The sequence below is a fragment of the Spinacia oleracea genome, chromosome 2, assembly GCF_020520425.1.
Source record: "Spinacia oleracea cultivar Varoflay chromosome 2, BTI_SOV_V1, whole genome shotgun sequence".
NCBI lineage: Eukaryota > Viridiplantae > Streptophyta > Magnoliopsida > Caryophyllales > Amaranthaceae > Spinacia > Spinacia oleracea.
Genome location: NC_079488.1, coordinates 108,059,434 through 108,085,792, shown reverse-complemented (window position 1 = coordinate 108,085,792; position 26,359 = coordinate 108,059,434). Strand labels below are relative to the sequence as shown.

General features: G+C 34.2%; 3 protein-coding genes across 3 annotated transcripts; all 3 read left to right on the top strand.

Annotated features, from left to right (window-relative positions):
• The first annotated feature begins 1,795 nt into the window (after positions 1 to 1,795).
• On the top strand, positions 1,796 to 8,065 carry LOC110782176 (serine carboxypeptidase-like 34). The gene is made up of 10 exons (XM_021986302.2): positions 1,796 to 2,159; positions 4,880 to 4,990; positions 5,091 to 5,186; positions 5,264 to 5,356; positions 5,456 to 5,544; positions 6,075 to 6,374; positions 6,868 to 7,004; positions 7,098 to 7,190; positions 7,294 to 7,399; positions 7,571 to 8,065. Exons 1-10 carry the CDS (start codon positions 1,859 to 1,861, stop codon positions 7,718 to 7,720), a joined length of 1,476 nt encoding a protein of 491 aa, XP_021841994.1. The 5' UTR covers positions 1,796 to 1,858; the 3' UTR covers positions 7,721 to 8,065.
• A 1,669-nt stretch (positions 8,066 to 9,734) lies between these two features.
• On the top strand, positions 9,735 to 14,712 carry LOC110781985 (serine carboxypeptidase-like 34). Its single transcript, XM_021986029.2, has 10 exons — positions 9,735 to 10,192; positions 11,734 to 11,844; positions 12,078 to 12,173; positions 12,296 to 12,388; positions 12,474 to 12,562; positions 12,637 to 12,936; positions 13,023 to 13,162; positions 13,520 to 13,612; positions 13,977 to 14,082; positions 14,206 to 14,712. The coding sequence occupies exons 1-10, from the start codon at positions 9,904 to 9,906 to the stop codon at positions 14,356 to 14,358; spliced, it is 1,470 nt and encodes a 489-aa protein (XP_021841721.2). The 5' UTR covers positions 9,735 to 9,903; the 3' UTR covers positions 14,359 to 14,712.
• Positions 14,713 to 15,629: 917 nt separating this feature from the next.
• On the top strand, positions 15,630 to 19,546 carry LOC110782178 (uncharacterized). Its single transcript, XM_021986303.2, has 3 exons — positions 15,630 to 15,951; positions 18,037 to 18,151; positions 19,224 to 19,546. The coding sequence occupies exons 1-3, from the start codon at positions 15,718 to 15,720 to the stop codon at positions 19,295 to 19,297; spliced, it is 423 nt and encodes a 140-aa protein (XP_021841995.2). The 5' UTR covers positions 15,630 to 15,717; the 3' UTR covers positions 19,298 to 19,546.
• The last annotated feature ends 6,813 nt before the right edge of the window (positions 19,547 to 26,359 follow it).

The following is a 26,359-nucleotide window of genomic DNA, read 5'->3' as shown; positions in this document are numbered from 1 at the left end:
TAATTTTACTTATAATTAAAGATATTAACTGTTAAAGTTATATATCGACAAACGTAGAAAGTCAAGACGTTACAAGTAAAATAAAACAAAATAAATTCTATACTCCGTCCTACAAAGTTCTTCGCTTTTGCATTTTGTGGGTTTCTAATACACTAAATATCTCTAATTACGCATTACTTAAAGTAGTAAAAATATTAAAATTGAAAACTACGGAGTACTCCCTCCGTATTTATTTAAGAGATACACTTGGTCGGGCACGGGTATTAAGAAAAAGAATTGAATGAAATAGAGTAATAAAATAAGTGGGGTTGGGAAGATATTTCAATAAGTAAAATAAGTGGGGACCATGTCATTTTAGGGGATGGAGGGTGTGGGTGGGGTGTAAATAGATTATTTAATTAGATAGTGGGGTTGACAAATTATTAAAAATGTCAAGTGTATCTCTTAAATAAATACGGCCTGAAAAGACAAGTGTATCCCTTAAATAAATACAGATGGAGTATTAATTAGGTCTAAGTCTTTAAAAACTTTAATGGAACGGAGGCGATACATTCCTTGTACTGCATAATTAATAATTGATTTTATTGATTACATTTTTTCGAGAGAGATTTTATTGATTAAATAGGATATACAGATTATGAATTGATAAATTAATAGGTAAATATTTCTTTCTCATCTTCCTATAATTTTTTTTTAAAAAAATCTCAATTTCTATCTTTGTTTATTCCCTTTAGAATCTTGAAGTCGACGTTTTAAAGCTAAAGTTTGAATGTATATTTTGTTAACAAATAAATCGAATTGCAATTAATGATATTAATTAATTAGATCAATTTGTCTAAGAAAATTCCAATTAAAAATCTGATCGAATTACTGATTTGAAGGTTGATATGTTGCCCCCTTTACTGGATGTGTAAGCTATAGCTAGAAAGCCAGCTATATATAATGATGTAATTATCAATTAAGATAATACTATAATTTCCTTGAAAAATCAATCACGACTAATTACTTCCACAATACCACAAGATTAATTCCTTTTCGATACTTCAATTTAGCTCTCCAATCTTTGAAAATTAGATAATAATCCTAAAATAGGCGGGGTTTTGGAAAATTAATATTTGATCAACGTTAAAAGTCATGAATTTTCTACTTGATTGAAAGATAATTAACCGTGACACATAAATTTACTTTTAACATACTTCGTACATATCATTGTATTTGTCAATTTTAAATATGATCATTTAGTAACAAATGCATCTGATCCTAATATGTGAACAGAATCGAAAATCATTTGTAGGATGTTCAAGGGAAGTTAAAATATCTCAAGTTTAACGGGGACATGATTTGACATGCATTGCTACAGTTACAACGTTCATTTCACGTATGTTCGTTTGACAAATCTGTGCCGATCAAACCTGTGCGAATATTTCGGCACGGAGGGAGTACATGAGAGTAAGTACAATACACACGTACGTACGAAGTACTTCGTATTAGATGCACCAATATAACAGACATGTGATCCTATGTAGTACATTTTACACAACTACACCTAATTTATGTTGGCCCAAAATTTCTGATTCAGAATCTTCCATTTCCATATTATAGGATAAGATAATAATAAAAATAAAATAAAATAAAATAAAAGAATCGTAATGAAAATACTTACAGTTAAGTCCCATCTGTACCATTATCCATTCCTTATTTTCCTCATTTTAATTTAATTTAATTAATTCTTATTATAATTATACGTATTTTTTTGGACTTATTATTATATATAAATACACTAATAATACTTTACTTCTCACTACACTAGCTTCTTAGAGTTATTTTTTTTGTGGAGAGAGAAAGTGTGGTTATTATTATGGCTTTCTCCTCCTCCACCCTTAATTCTCTAGTAGTACTCCTACTATGGCTTACTACTACCGCCCATGTAGCGGTCGTAGCGTCTCCTCCGCCGTCGGAATGGCGGCTGACCAAGGATGTGGCGGCTCGGCAGGAGGCGGACCGTGTGGTGGCGCTGCCGGGGCAGCCGATTGTGGGGTTTAAGCATTATGCTGGTTATGTAAATGTCAATGTTAGCCATGGAAGAGAACTGTTTTATTGGTTCTTTGAAGCTGTTGACACACCTCACCAAAAACCTGTGGTTCTTTGGCTTAATGGAGGTAACTATCATACAACTATCATACAATTCAATCATACTTTTTTGTACTTATTCTTTTACTCTTTTTATACCAATTGAACTCTATAATTTAAAACTTAATCAAAATTCAAAACATGTTAAAAAAAGTTATAAAAATAGCTGGATAAAAGTTACCTCGATATATAATTGTACACTTTTGAAACTACATTGGTTCACATATCACAATAATTTATTACTAAAAATCGTTTTCTCTTTAATTTAAAGTCACCTTATACCATCTCATATCGATTTTACCAAAACTTTTCGATTATATATATACCTTCTAAAAAATTATGATCCGAAATTCTCAACATAGGAGAAATATTAGTTCGAGCCATAAGTTTGTCTTAAAAAGAAAATTAGTAACCTTTATATAAAGATTAAAATCTTCTATCCCATAATTTGTGTACCACGTAATCGTAGAAGACTTTGTTACGTGGTCCTTGTAATAATGGCATGGCATAGCATGCAATATTAAGTATATAACAAGGCAACAATATATATTGTCTCTATTCTCCTACCATGTAATTATTCCATTGTTAGGTTGAAACTCCCTTTCTGTCATCTATCACCATTTAGCCCAAATTATTGAATTTATTTGTTATTTATTTCTCTAAAGACTAATAATTTGACTCATTAGAAGAAAATTATGGCCTACTTTTTTTTGTTCTTTTGCATTATGAATGTTAGTTCTTTGATAGAGATATAAGCGATCCCACCTTTTAAGGTATGGTCAAATCGTTATTTAGGGTTTTAATTTGATAATAATGTACGTGTACTTAGATGATATGATCTCTAGTTATTATAATGAACCCCATAGGAAAATAATATTCCCAAAACTACGTTAGTAATAGAGAGGGTCGTGTTCTGTAATTTTCCTTCATCGTATACTATATACCCTTTTGGTTCATTCGCACCAAAAAGAACTTCGAAGTACTTGTTTTTTCCATTATTATTGATTAGTTGTGCAATAAATACTTGATGGTGAAATAAGCAGTTGTTTGTTCAATTCTTGTATCATTAATTCGTTACATCAAGAGATCATTTCTAGTTGCTACTTGCCACTTGCTTCCTACCTTCGTTCAAAGAAAAGGTCTTAGCTATTAAATTGTCCCATTCTCTTTTTTGGTGAGAGGACCAAAGTTTTACTCATTAAATTATGGTTCATAGATTTATTCTAGAATAATTGTTTCAATTATTTCATTATATACTCCCTCTATTTCATAAAGGTTTTTTTCTATGACTTTTTCATTTAAAAATGTTACACATAGAAATTTCATTTTCACTATTTTTATTTTTTGTCAATGAAATTTAATTCTCTTTTACTGTAATTTATCATTAGTAAAAGAGAAAATTAACTAACTAAGTTGGTTAACATTTACTACAAATTTATTGTACATTAATTAATATTTACGACACAAAGTCAATTTATTGTATATGTACTTATGTAGGTTGTATATATATTTATTGTCCCACCACGTGAAACAAATACAATAGTGGTAGACTGTAGGACCTTTTGCTCAAAACCTCCAATTTGTTCAAAAAGTGCTCACCTTGTTCCAACTAATAACCAAGTTGCTTCTTTTAGCAACTACCAAATTCAACCTATTACTAATGTGAAAAAATGTCAAATTGTCTACACACATTAAATGGGAGCTACTCCATATCCTGTTAGTTTTAAGTACCGAGATATCGATTTTGACACGCCTCCTTATAAATAATGAATGTGCGTAAATCAACCATACAAGGTATATATTAACCTCACACTGTCACACACGTCTTTGCTTTGAGCCGGCGAAGAGCCTATGTGTTATGCTAATATGGGCGTCATATATATGACATACCGTCTGGGGTAGTGCATGTTACCTATTTCCCTAATCACCTCACGAATTGCAAATCGAAAAAATGAATTCAAACATAAACATAGTATAATTTTTGTCTAATTTTGCTAAATTAGCAAATTAGCTACCAAATTGTGATCATGTACCTTGTCGATCTCATACTAGCGAATCAGATAACAATGGTTTGGGTTCAGTGTAATGGAGACAATGTTGTAGAAGAGTGGCCACTACTGAGAACTGACTACCAATTAAGATGGTACTATGGTGGGTTATTACAGTGTGTGAATTATATCTGGATCTATTTTTGACCAATTACTTTGGTCTGCCCATTATTATGCTCCAAGACAAGTTGATGCCAAAACCAATTCTGGTCCCCCTCTCATACAATCATACATACGTAGTACTCTTTATTACTTCCTCCTCAGCTTCCTATATTCGGACTTAGTTGTCGCATTATTACTCGGAATTAAAGATAAAGACGTGAATTTAATAGTATAAAAAATTATCAAATTATCAAAATGACGTGAATTTACTAGTACGGTAATTGAGTTTTTCTATCCCCTAGTCCAAATTCAGCATGGATGAAATCTCCTGATATGTGTACATGAGATGAGACCATAATTTTGGTACAACTTTCTCCTAGACTATATACACTATTACAATCCTACATTAATGTACATTATTAAAAATGATCGCGACCTTAACCAATACTCTGTAACCATGTAACTTGAACGTAACAATGTAACAACTAAATCCGGACAGAGGGAATACAAACAAAATGTGTTGTTAGTCTATTGTCACGCGAACTGGTTTTTCTTGTACTTGCATTATGAACACCTCATTTTTGCTGTATTATTCACAGGTCCTGGATGTTCTTCAATTGGTTATGGGGAAGCTGAAGAATTAGGCCCCTTCTTCCCTAAGAAGGGAAGCAAACCTTCTTTAAACCTCAACAAATTTTCATGGAACAAAGGTAACAATAATGAGTTTTTTTTTTTCTTCTTCTGTAAATTAGAAAGAAAAGTTGGATTAATCAAAACTTCACAATTATATTACTGGGTTTTGTCTTTCAGCTTCCAATCTGTTGTTTTTGGAGTCCCCTGTTGGTGTTGGTTTTTCTTACACCAATACTAGCAGTGACATGGAAGAACTTGGTGACACTTTTACAGGTGATTAATTTGTGTTTGATTGAATGTCATAGACTTGTGTGATTGGTTTCCTAACTCAGTTTTCTCCTTATGAACAGCAAGAGATTCATATACATTCCTTATCAACTGGTTTAATAGATTTCCGCAGTTCAAATCCCATGAATTCTACATTGCTGGTGAAAGTTATGCAGGTAATTAAACATATTAGTATGAAATTTTAGTGATATTCCTGTTGTTTCTTTCTCAAAATGATTGTAATGGTTGTTGCTTTTCTTCAAATGTTTTCCTAGGCCATTATGTTCCACAGCTTGCTGAGTACATTTTTGACAGTAACAAAATTGCTAGCAAGGAGAATTTCATCAATCTGAAAGGTTTCATGGTAAGCTTCATTATTTTGTTTTTTAATGTATATATTAATGTTCCGGTGTAGGAATCTTTTGATGTGGTCGGACCTTCAGATCTTGAGTGCGGAGGTGAGTTCCTGCAAAGTAAACCCCAGGTTCCCCGGATCGGGGCCTCCGACCTCCAATATTAGTGTCTGATATAATATAGAGAGAGAAAGTAGAGAGTAGAGTGTGAGAATGGAGGAATCTGCCTCTTACCTTAATTAGCCCTTAAAGAGGCTTTATCATTTTCAAAAGGGGTATTTATATTAGCTCGTAGAATATTAGGTCATGGGTCCATGAGTGGATCCCATGAATTGGGCCTTGGGCCTTTCGTAGGTTGAGCCCAACTCCTTTAGGATATGCTGTTTATACTATTAAGTTGGGTCAAGGAGTATCTCGTACAACTAGCCCCTTCAGAGTGAGTACAACCGTCTTAGACTTTTGTGCTTGCTCTGAAAAAGTAATCACCCTGTACAACTAAGGTTTCTGATTCTAATGTATTCCTGATATGGGCGCGCTGCAGATTGGAAATGCATTGATGGATGATGAAACAGATCAAACAGGAATGATCGACTATGCGTGGGATCATGCTGTTATATCAGATAAAGTGTTCAGAGATGTAAAAACAACATGCAACTTCAAAAGTCAGAACTTAACTGAGGATTGCAGGAATGCAATGGACGAGTACTTTGCAGTATATGACCTGATAGATATGTACAGCTTGTACACACCTAATTGCGCTATGAATTTTACCAGTACTACTGCTATCAACAGGCAACTTCCTGCTATCAAAGGCACTGCACCTCACCTCTTCTCCAAATTTGTAAGTAATCTTTTTTCCCCATTAAAAATTAGAGCTGGCAAACGTGTTGTGTCGTGTTCGTGTTGAATATAAACGGGTTGAAAAACTCAACATTAACCCAACCCGTTTAACAAATGTGTCATGTCGTGTAGACCAGTTTAACTGATCGTGTCTGAATCTCTTGACACTAACCCCTTTTTCGTGTCGTGTCGTGTTGTTGTGTTTGTTTGATAAAGTTGGCTGAATTCTAAAGTTTTATCATCAAATACATTCAATTACTAGTTGACTTTTTGCAAGAGGTTTAAGTCGTGTCAGATTTGTGTCAGCACTCACCCAACCAATTAATTAAACGGGTCGTAAACCTTAACACTAACCCGCCTTTTTCGTGTCCCGTTCGTATCGTGTCAGGTTTTGACAGCTCTACCGAAAATTATAACAGAAAAACAGAATTTTGGTAGATTTTGATAGATTTCGTGTCCCGTTGGTGGAGTATGATTCTTAATTTTGTTTACAGGATAAATGGCATAAGCGCCCTGCAGGGTACGATGCTTGTTTGGATCATTACACAAACGTATATCTAAATATGCCGGATGTTCAGGCAGCGCTTCATGCCAACACCACGAAAATTTCTTATCCATGGGGTCACTGCAAGTATGTGTTGAATCTCTATCTTAAAACTAAACTCCCAGTATTCTCCTGAACAACTTTGTGACAATTTTCATTTTGAATTGATAATATTAACAGTAACAACATCACATTTTGGGCTGATGCACCTGCGTCTATGCTTCCTGTGATAAAGAAGCTTGTTGATGGTGGGCTTCGAGTATGGGTTTTCAGGTAAGTTCAGTTCAGATAAGTTTATATAAGTCCATATCTTATAAGTTGAAGAAAACATTCACCCTAAATCATATATTGACAAACAACAAAATTAAATTTCCAGTGGAGATACCGATGGGAGAATTCCAGTGAGTGCGACAAGGCTAACACTCAGAAAGCTTGGGTTGAAGATTGTTCAAGATTGGAAACCCTGGTATATGAAGGATCAGGTATAACTAAACTTCTGCTTCGTATAGGCTTAACCATTATCTATGTTATCGGCCTTGTTCTTTTCACCTGATCTGTACTTATTGATACAGATTTGTATTTTTTAAAACTTTTTTCTGTCGATTCTCTAGTATCAATGCTGATAAAAAGAAGTTTGAACTCTGATTTTGCAGGTTGGTGGATGGACCATTGCATATGATGGGCTGATGTTTGTCACAGTTCGCGGTGCAGGACATCAAGTCCCAACATTCAAGCCAAAGGAAGCCCTTCTGATGCTCAGGCGTTTCCTTGGCAACAAACCAATGCCCTCTAAAGCCTTCTGATGCCGCGAAATAGTGCAATTTTCCTGCTTTCCATTCATGCATAAATCAAGAATAAGGAGTCCGTACAGTTAAAATTTTGGCAGTCAAGACTCAAGAGAGTTCATCAGTGATATTTGTTTAGGTTGAAGAAAATTTTTATAGGATGGTCTAATTGCTAATTGTAAAGCATTTTTTCACACAAAACCAAAAAACAGAAGATAATTAATTGGATGAGTAGTAGTTTATGGAAAGAAATTTGATCATTCAATAAATGAAATATGGGCTTGAAAATCAGATGTAAATGTGTGGGTCTGTATTTCTTTGAATTGTTGCTTCTCTAATGCCAAAACCCCTTGAAATTTATTAGTCTCTTGTTTTTATCATAGCTATAGTTACATTGAGAAAAACATAGGAATGTGGTCGAGCAATGTTGACATGTTCAAAGTGGCGCGAACATATTCAAAATATTACTCAGGCAAGACAGTTGTATAGTAAGACATGAGGTCTTTCTTTTGTTAAGGATGACTTTATAAATAACTTGGTACATTTTGTGTAAAATGAGGCGATATTTTCCGTCTCAACAAGCTCATGCTCTAAGATCAATTGCCACGCATGCATCAACCATTTTCTTTTGGGAAATTCAATTTTGGTAGTTAGAAGTGGCCAATTGATCAATCTAGGTGTGTTAGGCTAGGTAGCTTGTGGAGAATCAAAATCCGCACATGAAGTAACATGGTTACACACTTACACTAGTTGGTTGATGTTTTGTCACATACTTAAATTTTGTTTTAAAAAATAAAATCTTGTCCCTTTTCAATAACAATAACAGAGTCGATATGATTAAATTTGTAATCGCAGGTAGTTAACATGATACTTTGTAATACGTAATCTCGTGCATTATCACAGGCACAAAGTAATCCGTACTTTACAAGGGAAACCTAAATCTAGTCAAAGACAGATAGAGAGTAGGCAAAAGTGTTGATCTCCCAAAGATGCATTACAAAGCAATTGACCAAACAGTGGGACCCACATGGAAGTTTCAGATGTCCCAAACTTGCATCTTCTATTACTGGCAGTTGAAGCAACTTAACGAACTTGCAGTCATCATACCCAAACTGACTCTTATTTTTGGATAGTTCTAAAATGCATCAACTTTAATTTATCTTTTTCTAATTACAGTTTGACTTTTCTATCAAAAGTTAACCACCAATTTTTTATAAATTTTGGTAATCTAAATACAGATCGAATACTACATCATGGAGTATTACGTGTTAATGTAAATGTAATTTATTTTTCGTGCGATAAGAAGTTGCTTGACACATACAAGTAAGGAGTACATTTTTTCAATGTACTTTAGTAAAATACATTGAACATGTGGATAACATGTAAGTTTGTGTTATCACGCAATAATTGGACGTTCAATTACTTTAAATATTCAGCAGTTAATTTGTATTTTCTCTAATTTTTAATACTCGCAACATTTGTATATTTTACACTATTCACATATTCTATTTTGACTATTATTGATGATTTATATGTAAGATAAAACATATACTCATGTAGGATCTTGTTAGAGTCGTCTTAATTTGTATTTTGAAAATATTAACTTTTTACAATTTTTGCTTAAAATAGAATTAAAAATATTAATGATCAAAGTTGTGGATAGGCATGCGTGAGAATGACCAACGTTGTAAGTATTAAAAATCGCCATCGGAGGAAGTATATTTTTGTTGATGCATGCTAGAAACGTAGTATTAAAAGTTCAATATAGAAAATTACATATATAGTTTAGTGTCCATAGAGACCTATCATCGAATAACACATTTGCCACAAACGTGGGGGCAAATCAAGAGTACCTAAATCATATTTATCTATTACATTAGTTATACAAATCTTGGTTAATCTATCTTGCACATATGTGTACATTATACGGAGTATATCATTGATTACAAAAAAGTGCATAATGTCATTTGCTAAAAGACATTTTTAATACTATATGCATGCATATATATTACAATGAAAAATATTGATCTCTAACTACTAATAAGATCCAACAAAAAGAAGAATTCAAAAAGTGCAAATATTAGGTACATAACTTAAACTGCAACATTACACTTTGTCTTACAAAAAGACTCCCTTTTGTGATCATTAAAAACATCATTTCCTCAAATATATTGAAGTCTTAAGAATTTAAACAAGCAAACATGATCATGAACCATTGTTTGCTATGGCTGCTGCTGGCTGCAAGCGCCGCCGTGTTTATTTCTCCGGCGAGTTCTCGGCCGTCATCGTCGGGCTTCCTAAGCCCGAAAATAAAGGAAGAGCAAAGGGCAGACTTTGTGAAGAGGGTTCCAGGGCAGCCAAAGGTGAGTTTTAAGCAGTATGCAGGGTATGTGACTGTTAATGCTACTCATGGTAAGGCACTATTTTATTGGTTCTTTCAAGCTGTTGATGAACCTGCCAAAAAGCCTGTGCTCCTTTGGCTTAATGGAGGTAAGTATACGTACGTAGTATGGAGTAATTGTTTTATTTGTTGCAATGTTAACAATTATATTGTTACACAATTACGCACATGCACCTTGGTCGTCTAGTAGCACCAATTAGGTCTTTGCCTAGTAGTTAAGAATGAAGGTCCGTGTAGAATAAGTCTCAGGTTCAAATCCTCATTCCCCCACTTAAATTTGCATTTTACGTGTGACTCTTTTGCCCCAAAAAAAAAAAAAAAACTTGGTTGTCTAGTGATAAACTCACCGGGCCATACACAAGTTCGTATAAGAGAAGAGATTGACTACATATAAGTCTGACGGGTTTCCATTTTAAATCCAATTGGTGATAAGTGGAGTAGCCCATCAATCTTACTATGTTAGTCAATCTCTCTCTATTTCTTCCATGTGGGACAATTATAATTAGTCTCAACTCACATGTGGGTTAATCTTCTCAACATCTAGCAATGTTGGTAACACACTTACACATGCATTTAGCTAGGCTACATGCGTGCATAATCGACTAGTACTTTCCAATTCTAAGTTTCATTAGCAAGTTAATTACTAATTTAAAATTAAGTTTATCTCATGTTTTACTATAAATTGTATACATCACTAATTTTTTTTTTTTTTTTTTTTGAGGGGAGTATACATCACTAATTAAGCTAGAGCACAAGAGATGTAAAGTTGAAATGTGAAAAGATGGTCATGGAATTTTGACGCAAATTGTTTAAAATGACTCCTATGTACATTACTATGAACTGTGGTCTATTAAATTATGACATAACTTCGTTGTTGAAACTCTAGAGAGTGGTACCTCATTCCTGCAATTTAATTAATCCGGTTTACATCATTGTCCTTATAGCTCTCTCGTGCTACACATAAAAAAATGTGGTATAATAATTAAAATCGTGGTCTACAATACACAAGTAGATCTAATTATACTCCGTAATTGATAATCTGTGTAACCACATGCATAATCTTATATTACGAGTATAATTTATTAGTTAAATAGTTAGGTGTTAAGGCTTAGCCTCTAGCTGCTTGTTATCATTAAAGTCTTTAGGTCGAGTAGTTAGCTCCCCGTACCTACTCACTAGTCACTTCGTACCTATCTTTAATTAAGCCTTTGACAAAATGGCTCAAAAAAGTTCAATCAAGTCAACAAGGTCCAATAATTTTGGATCAGAACCAATTAGTCCATACAAAAAACACACCTAGCTTTAATAATGATGCGTTCTATTCACCTGATTTTTACTTATTTATCCTGAACTTATCTTATCTGAATTTATCTAAACTTAACTGAACTTATCTGAACTTGTTAGAATTTATCAAAATTTATTTTAGTTATAAATTATACTTGGTTAACCCTTATTTTTCCTGAACTTATTTTATTTGAACTTAATTGAACTTATTTTATCTGAACTTAACTGAACTTATTTTTTCTAAAATAAATGGAAATAAGGTGAACAGAACAGAGCCTAAATAAAGTACGAAATATTTTCGATTTTCTCAATTTTATTCTTGAATTGCATGAACTTAAATGTGCAGGGCCAGGCTGCTCTTCAATTGGGTATGGAGAATCAGAAGAGTTGGGCCCTTTTTCTCCTCAAAAGGGCAGCAAGCCCAAACTAAAGCTCAATAAGTACTCTTGGAATAAAGGTGAAAATAATGTGTACATTCTCCGCTTAATCTATTACGGAGTACATTATACTAAAACAGATATCAGGAGTGACACGTGTCATTTCCTAATGCAAAACTTTTCCGCCAAAAAATTATTTCATAAAAATCTCTACTTTATTTTTCACATACTCCGTACTTCTTAGTATTATGAAGTACTGTTTGTGCAAAACTCCCATGTATACATCATACCTAAAAGTATTTGGTATTTTCAGCCGCCAATCTTCTGTTTCTGGAATCTCCTGTTGGTGTTGGATTTTCTTACACTAATACTAGCAGCGACATAAGTGAACTTGGTGACACAATTGCAGGCAATCCTCCTCTCTCAGTCTTGTTCTAAAATACTACTTCCTGCAAAAATTGTTATTGGTGGTGTTACTGTTATGATTACTGATTCTAACTAGTTAGCTATATTTAACCTCATGATCAACAGCCAGGGATGCATATAACTTTCTAGTAGGTTGGTACAGAAGATTCCCACAGTTTAAGTCCCATGAATTTTATCTTTCCGGAGAAAGTTATGCAGGTAAATAACTAACAATTGAATTTCCTCTGTCTCAAAAAATTGCAACACTTGAACTAACACGTTTTTTCTTGTCCCACTTTTTAAGGCCATTATGTTCCCCAACTTGCCAAGCTCATTCTCGACAGCAATAAGATTGCTGCAAAGAAAGATCAGATCAAGTTGAAAGGTTTCATGGTACGAATTCCTTGTTTTTTCATGTTCATAATGTTGATGGAGGTCTGGTTATAATGTACAGTGACATTCTTCAGATTGGAAATGCACTGTTAGATGACGATACTGATCAGAGAGGGATGGTTGAGTATGCATGGAATCATGCTGTGATATCAGATCGTGTTTACAGTGATCTGAAGAAAAACTGTGACTTCAGTAAGAAGAATCTGACAACATTGTGCAACAAGGCCTTAACTCAGTACTTTTCTGAGTATAGACTGATAGATATATACAGCTTGTACTCTCCAATATGTGTCGAAAACCAGACAAGTATTGACACAAGGAACACTCAGCCTCCTGTAATTGATGGCATTTCTCCTAGACTGTTTTCCAGATTTGTAAGTCTAATATTTATTAATCCCTTCTTTTTTCTGCTTGATAACGAGTTCTGTGACCAACTAATTGCTATTCGATCTCTTTGCAGGAAGGGTGGCTGAAAAGACCAGCAGCAGGGTATGATCCATGTGCATCAGGCTACACAGATGTTTATATGAATAGACCGGATGTTCAAGCTGCGTTACATGCTAATATTACTAAACTTCCGTATCCATGGACTCACTGCAGGTAATAGGCAACTATATATGGCCATTGTCATTGATTCATTAGCTGTTTGTTAGAATATGTCTTGAATCAGTCAACTCCCCTTTCTGCAACGCCCCAACACGGTATCAAACTTTATATTATCTGTTTTGGGCCTATTTTCTGGGCTTTTCTACACCTGTCTTGAGAGTATTATATAAACACTTTTTAGATCATAATCTAGTTATATTATCTCTTCTCTACATGTGGACATAGCTAACACATTGTTAGTGAAACATGTTAGACTTGTGTATTCTTTTTATTTGCGTTGTTATAACATTGCTTATACTCCGTCTAAGATAAGCTACTAAAGTACTAAGTGTTGGTTGTGTGGTTTTCCAGTAACAATATCACTTCTTGGAGTGATTCTCCATCCTCGATACTTCCTACTATAAGAGAGCTTATAGACAAGGGTCTTCGCATATGGATATACAGGTGATTTATTTACTTCCCCTTCCTCCTTTTTGCTTTGTTCTTCTCACCTTATTTTCACTTATTTCAAGAAGAATAAGTTCAGATAGATTTAATTAATTTCAAAGTAGTTCGTATAAGATAAGTTCATGAAAAAATAAGGGCTACCCGGCCAAGTATAATTTATAACTTTAAAAAAAGTTTTGATAAGTTGTTCAATTAAGTTCAGATAAGATAAATTCAAAAAAATAAGTGAAAACTAGGTGAATAGAAAACACTCAGAATCTTCACTTTGCTCTTGTACATATCAGAATGCGTGTTGTCTTAACTATTACTTCATGTTCATCACAAACAACTGATGAATGGATGTATTTGTACTGATGGACAGTGGCGATACAGATGGGAGAATTCCGGTAACATCAACAAGATACACTCTTAGAAAAGTCGGGCTTAAAACAGTTCAAGAATGGACAGCATGGTATACCAACTCACAGGTATAGAATTGAAAGTAGCTTACTTGTAGTATATAATACCAAAACACTAATGTTGAGGTCACTTCAGATAATAATTCTAGAAGCTGTTTTTCTATGTTTATTATGAATAATAATATAATATAGGTTGGAGGATGGACAATCCAGTACGAAGGCTTGATGTTTGTGACAGTAAGAGGTGCAGGGCATCAAGTTCCAACAACTAAGCCAAGACAGGCTTTGCAGTTGATCAACCACTTCTTAGCCGGTAAAAAACTACCAGATGTTCCGCCTTCGTGAAGGAATCGATGATGTGAATATTATGATACGGTTTACCTAATACGGGTGTATTGTATGGTGTTTAGTTCCATTCACCATAGTCTTTTTGTTCTCTTCTAAGCTTATAGGAGTTATAACGTAACTTACACCAAATGTGAGAGTGAGAATATAAATATTCATCATTGTATTATAGAAATTAAATTTGATTTGTAGAACAATTTTTTGGTAGAAATGTGCAGATAAAAGGGATCAATATCTTTAGAATTTGATGTATCCAGGTTTGCAGAATTTGTTTCAGCATTTTGTGAACATCAACTAGCTTAGTTTGTTCCGAATATTTACTCTTTGCGGCAGTTGCTTTTGGACTGTAATGAATTATATGACAATATTTAAGTAATGTTATGTTTCCGAAGTTAACCAAAAAAAAAACTAGCTTAGTTTGTTAAAGATCAACTAGCTGACTACCTAGTGTCCTAGATTGTATCACGTCTTCCTTCTACACCACAAAATTATAAACCGACTAAAGATTTGTGGGCTAGGGCCAGTATTAATAGAGTTGAACATACTCCATACTCTATTTTATCAGAAAGATGCCACTAGGATATATGGGTAACTATGAGCATTAAGCAAGGTAAAAGTCACTACAATAAAGTTTAAAACTGAACTAAAAGTTCAGATAAATAAGAAGCTGAGCAAAATATGGATTTGTAACCCCCAAAAAAAAAAAAAAAAAAAATTGTGTTTGGTTATGAGAGGTTTAGAGAATAAGAGTTTTTTGAGGTGAATTAGAAGTTTGACCATTTCAAAAAGCTAATGACCCGACCCGACCCGACCCGTGTTAGTCTGTTACCGATTAATCCGATCCGATATGAATCCGAACCCGTTATAGTCCGGCTAAACCCGTTAACAATCCATCATGTTCCAATCCGATCCGACCAACCCGACTACAATCCGACCCGTTTACAACCCGATCCGATATGAACTCGTGCATAAAAAATCGATCCGATCCGATCCGTTAAGTTTTCAATCCGATCCGATCCGACCCGTTAGCCAAATTAATCCATTTCAATCCGAAAATGATGAGTCAGACCCAAACTCGATCCGTTGATCCGATTTAACACCCATATATTAAATCCATCATTGTCACAGTCATATTGATTTTAAAAGCTAACAACAAGTCACAACACCAACGGCCAACCCAAAAAAACACCGAACGGGTTTGTGATACCAACGATATTAAAAAAAATCGGGTCATCGGGTGAAATGAATTGGGAATAAACGGAAATTTTGGGGGTTTGATGATGTACAAATGTACAATCTGCTGCGGATAGGAGAGAAGACTGAAGAGTGAAGAGCAAGAAGAGAGAGAAAGAAAGAGAAATGGCGAAGGCGAAGAAACAATTGCTGTCATCGGCGCCATGGAGAGATGAAGAGAATTCCGCCGATAAATTCAAAGATGCGAAGCTCAAAGTCACCAGTCAACCAGGTAGCACACCCACAATGCATGTTCCCGGTAAAAAGCATTCTCACTCCAACAACAATGCCGATGATGAAGACGATTCTCTCTCCGATATCGACCCCCAACTCCGTTACAGTTTCCAGCGCAACTTCCAGGTTTCCTGCTTCTTAACTTTCATTCTTTTTGAGGAATTTTCATGACATAATTGTATTTTGTAATTGGGTTTTCAATTTTTGGATGGAAAAACTTGTGTTTGTGATATCGAGTGTAATTGAGTTTTGTTTTAGTTTGTGGGTTCTTTTATTTGTTTACCTTTTATGTTTATATGGCGAATTTTTGTGAAATTGGCTGGTTTTCTGCTTTTTTAGAGGGTTTTTTAATGTAAATTTTCGTGTTGGGTTTTGAATTTTGTTGATGGAGTTAATTTTTATTGATATAGGAGGATAATTCTATTCTATTTTAGTTTGTGGGTGCTTTTAATTTTGCGTATTGGTGATTACATGTGATTGAAGTTGGATGTTTGTATTGAAGCATCATGCTTTTTGTGTTAAATTTCAGTAATTAGGTTTAGAAATGTGATAATCTACTGGAACAATAATAATGTTAATTGATTAAAATGAAATTTAAGAACTGGGTTTTGATTTTTAAGTCTTGATGTGAATATATGATGAGGCAAAGTTGGACAAATGCTGGAATTAAGTTGAAATTGGGTTTTGAGTTTTGACTCTTGATGTGAATATATGATGAAGCGAAGTTGGAGAAATGGTGGAATTAAGTTTGAGAAGTTTATATATTTTGGTGAAGATGAGATCATTGATTCTGCTGAAGCTTATGCTTTCATTTTGATTGAACTAACTCATTCGCTTTGGGGAAGATGAGATGGTCAGCAGTGAAGCATAAGATCCTCATTTTGTATTCATGTGTTCCAATCTACCAACAATTAGCTTTACTTTTCATGCAGAGTCTCCAGCAAAGTTGGTATAATTTACACTATGTTTGTATAGGAAGATTTTGAGGGAAAGTGAGGGATACATTTTTACTTGTTCGAATAACATATAGGGGTGGGGGGGGGGGGGGGGGGAAGGGAAGAAAATTATAGGGATCCATTTCCCTTCCCCTTTTAATAAATCCAATCTCTTCATTGTTGAAAAGATTTAGAAGGAAAATGGAAGCTCCTCTTTTCCTTCCCTCACCTCCCTTTTTCTTCCCTCTATTTCCCTCCCTTCCCTTCCCTTCCCTTTCCTTCCATAAATGCTAACAACAAAAGCGTAGTTCCAAATGTCAGGGACTCATGGCAGAGGTTCTCTAGATGATTTTAATAACTCTGGTATGTAAGAGGAGTGTGTTTGGACACCTCAGGAGTTAGGATTGGTGGTTTACTCTACTGAATCTCTATTCTTTATATGTCAAACCTTGGCGAGTGTAATTCTAGACGAAAGGAGGAAAGTCTACCGAAAATCCTTTATCAAATACGGAGTGGACATTATATGCTTGTGGCATGGCTTATAGATGAAGTACCTTTTCAGCTTTTCTTCTTTTTCTTTTTTCTCTTGAAGGTCAGGCAGAGACTTTTGAAAGAATAATGGAAACACTACACATTTGCCTAATATTGGCATATGAGTATGCACGCTCTTTTGTATTCATCGAATCTGACAACTTGTTTGTGAAGTTAAGGACCCAGAATTTCTTGGTTGGCTTATGGTCACTTACTTTTGCTTGAGGCCTATGCAGCTTATCCTTCTGGCTATTTTCTCTTGGAGATTAGACTATGGGGTTCTATTGCGATTTTGGATCTCCATATTGAGACTCGATGAAGAAAGGGGCCTGAAAGCTGTTTGTTACAGAAATAATGGGTTACAGAGACTTTTTATCAGAAGGAAGGACAGATGTTAAAAAATTCATCCTCATCTTTCACTTCTGATGTTATTAATAAATCTTGAATCTTCAAGGGATTGCTATATTTGTTTCCTTTGGGGTGAAACAATTTTTCTGGACAAGTTATCTTCCACTTTAGTTGGTATCATCCTTGCATTCTGGAGTTTCTACCTTTTTTTTTCTTCTTTTTTCCCCTTTGGTATCTTTTTTTGTTCAGAACTCTGGAGTCCTAGATCAATTTCTCTTCGATTTACCTCCCTTTTAGGTTGTATGGCATATCTACTAGTGTACTACATTGATCTTCTTTTGGAAAACTATTCATATCGGTTATGTAATGCTTACTCTATCTTTGGATTTAATTGCAGTTTGTTCAGCGGGTATTTAGCATTGACACCCTTGTTAAACCCCTTCCTCCAGTAATGGCATATAACGTTTCTCGCAACTTGAGCTTCTTCACTCGTATATTCACTCAGTTTTTTGGTAAGACATAATTTTTTGGTTTGCTTTCGTTCTATTCAAAAGTCTACCTGGTAGTAAAGAAAGTGCATTAGTGCATACATCTAGTATCTTAGCTCCGCAGAATTGTTTCTGAAACCCAAACAGTGTGGAGAGATTTTAGCCTTTATGTTTGCTGCTATGGTTTTTTAATCCGTCAGTGCATATGTTACTTGTCATATTTACTTTGACCTTTGATGAATTTGATCCTTGCTTGTTATCATGTAGAATCTCTCATTTTGTTTGTCAAAAGTATGTGAAAATGGGAACTTCTTTGTGATGAAGTACGCAAGTGAAACGATCAAACCATTGCATCATATATTTTGATTTGGTTTATATTCGATTACTGTACATAATAGCACTTTTGAATTGATAATAGTCTATCAGTCAAAGGTGAAGAATCATTCATTCTTCTTTTCACCCTTGTGTCTTAATCAAGATTTTTTAAAACTAATCTTAGTAAGGATGTGTACATGTAAACCCATTAAATGCAGCAGGTTGGAGGTGAAAACACTGATGGAGGATGTGGTTGTGACTTTTTGTTTGGGAGGGGGGTTGTTTTGAAGAGAGTTAATGAGAAAGAAGATAAAGGAATTATTAAAATTTTACGATGAGGGGGATCTAGAGTCGTGGAGATCCAAAATGCTAACGGCATTAGTCTAGTGAAGTTGTAGCCTCGTACTTGTCTTTGTCTATTATTAATTTGACTGCTCATATTGAAATTAGGTTTTGATGCATTCTAAGCCCTATTCAGTTGTGGGTGAAAGGGTCATTCCAATCTTTTCCCGAGTCCTGGCCATATCATGTTGCAAAACCCTTCACTGCTTCGTTTTTAACTAAAATGCTTGGGTTGTAATTTGTAAATTCACTTTGTTCCTTATTGACCAATGAGGTCTTGGCCTAGTGGTTAAGACTGAGGGCTGTGTACAATAGGTCTAGGATTCGAACCCCCCCACTTCCATTTGTAATTTGCATTGCCTTTGTGGCTCATTCGCACCAAGAAAAAAAAAACTTTGTCCCTTGTTAAAAAAATTGTATTGACTTGGGCGTTTAACAGATCCGGAAGGCATCTCAAATGCTCAGAAATCACTCGGACTTGGACAAGAAGAGAAGGTTCGACGTGTTCGTTAGCCTGAAGTTAAATGCATGTTAATGTATGAGTCTCCATTCCATTTCATTATCACATTACCATGATTGCTTAGTTTCTTCGTAAATGGAGGCGTGAGGTGGTATTTTGTTACAATATATCTTATGCTGAATTCCACTTTTTTGTCTTTTTTTAAACCAAAACTCAATGTGGAGAAAATTTGAAAACCTATTCTGTATTTATCAGATTTGTTTATCTCATATATCCAAGTTCACACATTAATTAGTTTCCCATTTGCATCCCATTTTCCCATTGGTAATGGTGGATACAGCATTTAGTTCCCACACTAAGCAAGGCAACAGCAAACTGTTTATTGAGGTTAAAGAAAGAGTGATCTGTGTGTACTCTGGACTCAGAATGCAAAAGCGTAGGGCTGTTAAATTGGGTCATTAGTCGGTTACGAGTCGGATATAATCGAATTATTTTTGTGTGGGATATTGTTCTCAATGCTATAATGCATGCTAAAACAGGGCAATTTTTTTTTAGCAAAAACAGTTTATTTCTAATTTTTTATTTTTACTGCTGTCAAGTGGGCTTGGCCTCGACACAGGTCAGATCATTGCCCCTCGGGCAACCTCATTAGTGAACCCAAAAAACCCTTGCTTTCACGCTTAAAAATTGTCAAAAAACATAGATTCCATGAATATTGTTGCCACTTTGCCCAAATCACCCACTTGTACTAATTTTTTATTGGAAAAATTACTTTAAATAATCCAACCTTTTGGCAATTTTCCATTAATAATTCAACCTTTGGATTATTATCTATTAATCTAACCTTTGCACCTTATTAACTTTTATTGCACCCAGATGACCGTTTACCTGTTAACAAGATCACCCTCTTATTTTTATTAAAAAAAAATAAAATAAAAAGCTTTTAGAAATACAGGATAATCGTTTTTTATTCAAAAAATAAAAAATTAAACTCCTCCTTTCTCTCTTCTCGGTTTATTCCTTCCTTTGTTCCCCAAATGAATTTTCACCACCTTCATCGATGATCCATGCCAGCCACCACCTACGGCATTTTAAATTATCGTCGTCGCTTTAAATACTCAAAGCCCAGATTCGCACAAGCCAACAAATATCCGATATCCAGATTTGCAAAAGGCCCGAGAAAATCAAATTGGGGAAAAAATTAAGGTTCTTGTTCAAATAATTTGGGGTACATTATGAACAATTTGGTTCGCATTAGGCATGAATTTGAGTATTTTTTTATTTCGATCAAATAAATAGTTCTTTTACAATTTGGTAGGAAATCAAAATTTGGGTGGGTTGGAGGGTTGGTCGGCATCGGCGATGGTGCTTGAAGGTCAACTATGTTGGTGGTTGTTGCGGCAATGACGAAAGTGGTTACTAATTGTTGCTTCTGCTTTTGTACTTTGCTTTCTTTTGGGTTTCTGGGCAATCTATGTAGATTTGGATGAGAAAATGTAAGTGATTGAATAGTGCATAAAATCAATTTGTTGTGGTTTATTTTAATGATCAGATGATGCTGATGACAATGGTGGTGGGAGTGAGTAAGGTTGGGGGTGGAGGATGGAGGAGAAACGGGGGATGTGGGTGGTGGAGGAAGGATGAGAAAAGATGACAATGGTGGTGAGATTAGAGTGACTAAGGACAGAGAGGAGGAAAGAAGAAAGAACGAAATACAATAAATTAAAAAGAAAATAAATTATTAATTTAAAAAATAAAATAAATTATGACAAATGGCTGTATGACACGTGTATAGGTTACCTGATGTATTGGGTTGGTGACCGGTTGGGTGCAATAAAAGTTAATGGGGTGCAAAGGTTGGATTATTAGATAATAATCCAAATGTTGAATTATTAATGGAAAATCGTCAAAAGGTTGGATTATTAAAAGTAATTTTTCCTTTTTTATTTTGTTAAAACAGTTTATATATGTAAAAAGTAAGTGAAAAAAGATGGTGACCTTGAGTCATAATTGTGGAAGAAAAATAAGTGTTTGAGTGAAAGATATGTCAAATTAGTGGGAAATAAGGTGTAAGAAGAAGAACAATGGAAGAGAAATTATTTCACACTTGACCAAAGGTCAAAGATGCACATAGTTTAAGTATCAAATAACAATGATGTATGTGGCGAGATATGAATCAAACAAACTACATTGAGGATACATTTGGACAACACAAATGACTGCACCGGATAGTCCTAGATACCCATGAGTTCAACTTGGTCTGCATTTTTTAAAAGCAACTAGCATTTTGACCCGTGCAATGTACACAAGCATTATATATATATATATAATGTGTGAAAACTCTCATCCCTAGACCTACAATTTTTAGATATCATAAAATATCTTTTTATGGTACATTCACAAATATTTGGTTAGTGTAAGATATAAATAAATAGAAACATGCACTTTATGTTTATTACTCCTTTTCTACTTTAAGGTTAAACAAAATTCACCCTAAACAAAATTCAGGAGTAACAATCAACTCTAGTGGAAACGTGATATTCAGTATAATTTCTTCTAACATGGCAAAGAAAATGGTCATTAATCAAATAATAAAAATAAATGGAAAAATTAAGATATAATCATTGAAAAAGGTACCGGAAAAAAAAATAGTCATTGAAAAGATAGAAAATACAAAAAATAAAGGCGTATTACCTCTGAAAATGTATGTTGATTAGTTGATCGTGCGAATGATATAACCAAAAATAATTGGTAGTCAAATTTATTTATAGGGCAAGGGAGATGAGAGATTGATAACACTCTTATTATTTTCCGGAGTTAAGAATTTAAAAAATTATTAAGTTGTAAGTACTAATGCTTATTGATTTGTGGTTTTTTAAATCTATGTTTTATGTTCTGGGTGACTTTTGAGTTGTTTGTTGTTTTCATATTCAAAGTTGTCTTTTGAGTTGCCACAATTGTAATACAAGTACTAATATTGAATAATATTTTAATGAGTCAATTAAAAAAATTAAAAAAATGAAAAAAATAGAGATGATGGGGAGGTGGACACATGTCACACATGTCAGTATGGTTTGAGTTTCAAATACTAGGTACATATTCCTGCATAAAACACCTTGTTGGCACTTGGCAATGTATATGGAGTCAGCAATTCTATAAATAAGCCATGTTCATAAATGCGAACTAGCTTTTGAGCCCGTTCATAGAACGGGCAATTGTATAGTGGTTGTTCAGATGTCTTTTGAAGTTTTAATTAGTGAGTACTTGTGATTTTTGGTAATATATTAATTAAATAGATCGAAGTGTAATTTGAAGGTTGGAAAAATATAAAAATTATATGTTGAATAAATATTGGATGTTAAAGGGGTGGAGTGGAAGAGACTAATGAGTATATTAGATATTAATAACTTGATGTTGAATAAGGAAAATGAAGTGAAAGAGGCATTAGAAGTTGTAAATCATAGAAACAATAAAGAAAAGTTTAAAAAAAACAAAATAAAATGATGGATGAAAGGAGAGATGTCACATGTCTTCTAATAATGAGATGACACATGGATTCTAATAATTTATGGTGTTCCTTTTTAAATACTAGGTATAGATAGGCATGTAAACACGGAAGATTTATATTCTTTCCAATAAATACAAAATCTACATTAATTATATACCAAAAAAGTAAAGATTTTACAAAATACTTCCCTTAAAATAAAAATATACAAAATAATTGTATCTAAAATTGAAGATCACACAACATATTAAGATTTAAGAGGGTCTTATTAAAAGGCTCTTATTACCTCGTAATATATTTCCTATTTTTGCGTAAAAAATAAATTAAAGATCACACAACATCAACACCTATATATAAATAGAGTACTTCAATATTTCAATTCACATCCATCACGCAGAAACCCAACGAGTTTACATTTTTTTTCCCCTTCATTATTTTACACGCATATATCTCTCCAAAAGAATGGCTAGACTATTTGCAACCGATGCCTTAATTTTGGTACTCGTTTTCTCAGGTTTATACTCTACACCTTTTTGAATAAATATTTCAATTAATGATTTTTTTATATATACTTTCATTAGCTACGCTACTTGTTTAACTATTATACTCGTGGTACTTGGTCTGGCGAATTAGAACATAACATTATGTCTTTTACACATAATAAGAATTTTCCTTAGTTGTTGTATTATTACTGAAGGATATTTAACAACATTATTTTCTTCACGAGTTAATTTTCAGAATCGAATTATTAGGTTGTGATCGTGGTGCTACTTATTTCAAATAACTCGACACCGAGTTATTTTCTTGTTGTACTTATATATTTCAATACATTTATTAGTCACATGTTAAAAGAGATGGCTATTATGTAGCCCAACACCATGGAAATATTGTTTCTTTCCGAGTCGAACAAGTTTGGAAAAATCGGTGTCCATAGAGAGGCCGCTCCTTATTTACTTATGGATAATGTCCTTGAATTAATGTACTAGATCGCACTCCTCCACTTCGTAATTTACTATTAATACTTTTTGTTATTATTTTTTTTGCAGCAATGATGGTTATTAGTGCACAAAGGATATGTCCAACTCCTTATAGTGAGTACAAAAACTGCACTCTTTACGATTGTAGGAATAAATGCTATAAAGAAAGAAATCAAGCAATCGGATTATGTGTCGAAACTCCAATAGGGAGTCATGAATACGTATGTTATTGTGACCAGTTGTGTTGATCTTATGCTATCAAATGTTACGAAGCTTCAAATAAATTAATTACTTCATATATATTTTGAATTAATTATATGTTGCTCACCCTTGATTAAAAGAGACATTCTTATATGTAAGAAGTATAAATTTTATGATTGATCGATCGATGTTTCTCTCTTAACTCCCCACTCAATTTTCAATATTATTTAAAGTTTCTACAAGTGTTTTACAATATGTTAATTAATGCATTAGTAATGAATTGGCGTATAATTTAAATCTTACATTTTTTAACAATGGATATTATTTGTTTGAATGAAAATCTCTTTTAATGAGTCTCCCATGCATAAATGTATAAAGTTTGTACTCGTATTTCATAAAATTTAAGAATAAACGTAATGCTCCAAGTTCATAAGCAATACACCAAGGGGGCTAGTTTCTAAAACGACGGTTATGCCTAAAGTTAGTGTTAGCGCCGGCCTTGGCACAATATGCCAATGGTAGGTGTTATCCGCAATGTGTAATATGATGGACTAGCGTTAGACCTGTCAAAAATCGACCCGACTCGAAAACCGACCCGAACCCGACCCGAAAATAATGGGTCCTGAACAAGATTTTGTGACCCGTAACCCGATTTTATCCGAACCCGAGCAACCCGAAATGTAATGGGTCAAAATCCGACCGAACCCGTTTAGGACCCGACCGATTGAAAATCATTGTATTTATACTAAAAAATGAGATTATGAGAAAATTAAAGCATAATAAACAGGTTGTTTTTACTATTGTTGTGTGTAATATAATTTTAATTTGAATTATACGCCATTATATGGTTGAATTTGACTAAATATAAACTTGTGTAGGAAAATTTGTTAATTTTTGCTCATATTTTGTATATTTATTACCTAAATTAATGAAAATATAATGCGCGTTTTAAAATCTCTCAACCCGTTGGGTCGACCCGAACCCGAAAGTTCTGGGTCTTGAACAAGCATTTATAAACCCGAACCCGAAAGTGACCGACCCGATTCAACCCGAACCCGAAAATAATTTTTTACAACCCGACCCGACCGACCCGTTTGACAGGTCTAACTTGCGTTCTTCCAAAATTTTGCTATTTTGCTATTTACTACGTATCTTGTAAATAACTCGTGGAGTTCTCACCGCTTTCGGTGAGTGGACTAATCTCCCGCAGGAGTTTGCATGGGTACCTCGATGGGCAGCATCCCTCCCAGTTGAGATTTTTTCCATTCCCAAATCTCAAACCCGATAGCTTGGTTAAGGAGCAAGATACCCTTAACCGCTCATGTCAACCTCAATTGGTATAAACCCCTTGAAATATCTAAGAAAACCCTCGAAGTGAAAAAGTTTTAAGATTAGTAAACTAGACTCATTTTAAATAAATATATAAATTTAATTAATCAAAGCAATCCAAATTTCAACTCAAAGGCTCATAGTTCTTCTACCCATTGACCAAAGACATGAAAAGTATAATATCATTGGCATATCTACTAGTGAGTACTGAGTAGTGACTAAATTGATCTTCTTTTGAAAAACTATTCGTATCAGTTATGTAATGCTTACTCTATCTTCGGATCTAATTGCAGTTTGTTCAGCGGGTATTTTAGCATTGACGTGGTCGTTAATTTTTGTTACATTATATCTTGTGCTGAATTTTCTTTTTATTTTTTTAACCAAATCTCAATGTGGAGAAAAACCTATTCTGTATTTATCTCATTTGTTTATCTCATATATCCAAGTTCGCATTAATTAGTTTCCAGCATTCTATGGATACCGCGTTTAGTTCCCACACTAAGCAAGGCAGCAAAGTAGCAAACTGTTTATTGAGGTTAAAAAAGAGAGATTTGTGTACCATGAACTGAGAATGCAAAAACGTAGGACTGTCAAATTGGGTCATCAGTCAGTTACGAGTCAGCTACATTATAAGAATTTGTATCTTTAACGACAACCTAATTACGACGGGTAAAATATCCCGTCGCAAAAGCCTTTTGCGACGGGGCAGACAACCAAACAAAGACGGGAACAACCGTCGCAAATGTCTTTTACGACGGGTTGACGACGGGATTTTCCATTAACGACGACCCCCTTTTATAACGGGTTCGCGGGAAGTCCCGTCATTAATCAACGATAAATGACCTTTAGCGACGGAATTTCCCGTCGTTAATGGTACAATTTTTTGTAGTGGTATAATCGAATGAAGTGACAAAGATAGGAAGGAAACAAGTTAAATTGAGGATACATTTGGACAACACTAATGATTGCACCATGTAGTATATATATTGAGGATAACAGAATATCGTATGTAGTATAATTATGTTATAACTGAGCTATATGATAAAAATAGAAGTCTATATAAATCATGAAACCTACGAAGAGTATGAGATCTAGTTTACAAC

Bases quoted from the DNA above. Each gene is read 5' to 3' on its own strand.
- LOC110782176 (XM_021986302.2), top strand. From the start codon at position 1,859: ATGGCTTTCTCCTCCTCCACCCTTAATTCTCTAGTAGTACTCCTACTA. The intron at 5,357-5,455 runs GTAATTAAACAT...ATGTTTTCCTAG, and splicing joins TGCTGGTGAAAGTTATGCAG to GCCATTATGTTCCACAGCTT. The intron at 6,375-6,867 runs GTAAGTAATCTT...TTTTGTTTACAG, and splicing joins CTCACCTCTTCTCCAAATTT to GATAAATGGCATAAGCGCCC.
- LOC110781985 (XM_021986029.2), top strand. From the start codon at position 9,904: ATGATCATGAACCATTGTTTGCTATGGCTGCTGCTGGCTGCAAGCGCC. The intron at 12,174-12,295 runs GCAATCCTCCTC...CATGATCAACAG, and splicing joins ACTTGGTGACACAATTGCAG to CCAGGGATGCATATAACTTT. The intron at 13,613-13,976 runs GTGATTTATTTA...ACTGATGGACAG, and splicing joins CTTCGCATATGGATATACAG to TGGCGATACAGATGGGAGAA.
- LOC110782178 (XM_021986303.2), top strand. From the start codon at position 15,718: ATGGCGAAGGCGAAGAAACAATTGCTGTCATCGGCGCCATGGAGAGAT. The intron at 15,952-18,036 runs GTTTCCTGCTTC...ATTTAATTGCAG, and splicing joins GTTTCCAGCGCAACTTCCAG to TTTGTTCAGCGGGTATTTAG. The intron at 18,152-19,223 runs GTAAGACATAAT...GGCGTTTAACAG, and splicing joins TATATTCACTCAGTTTTTTG to ATCCGGAAGGCATCTCAAAT.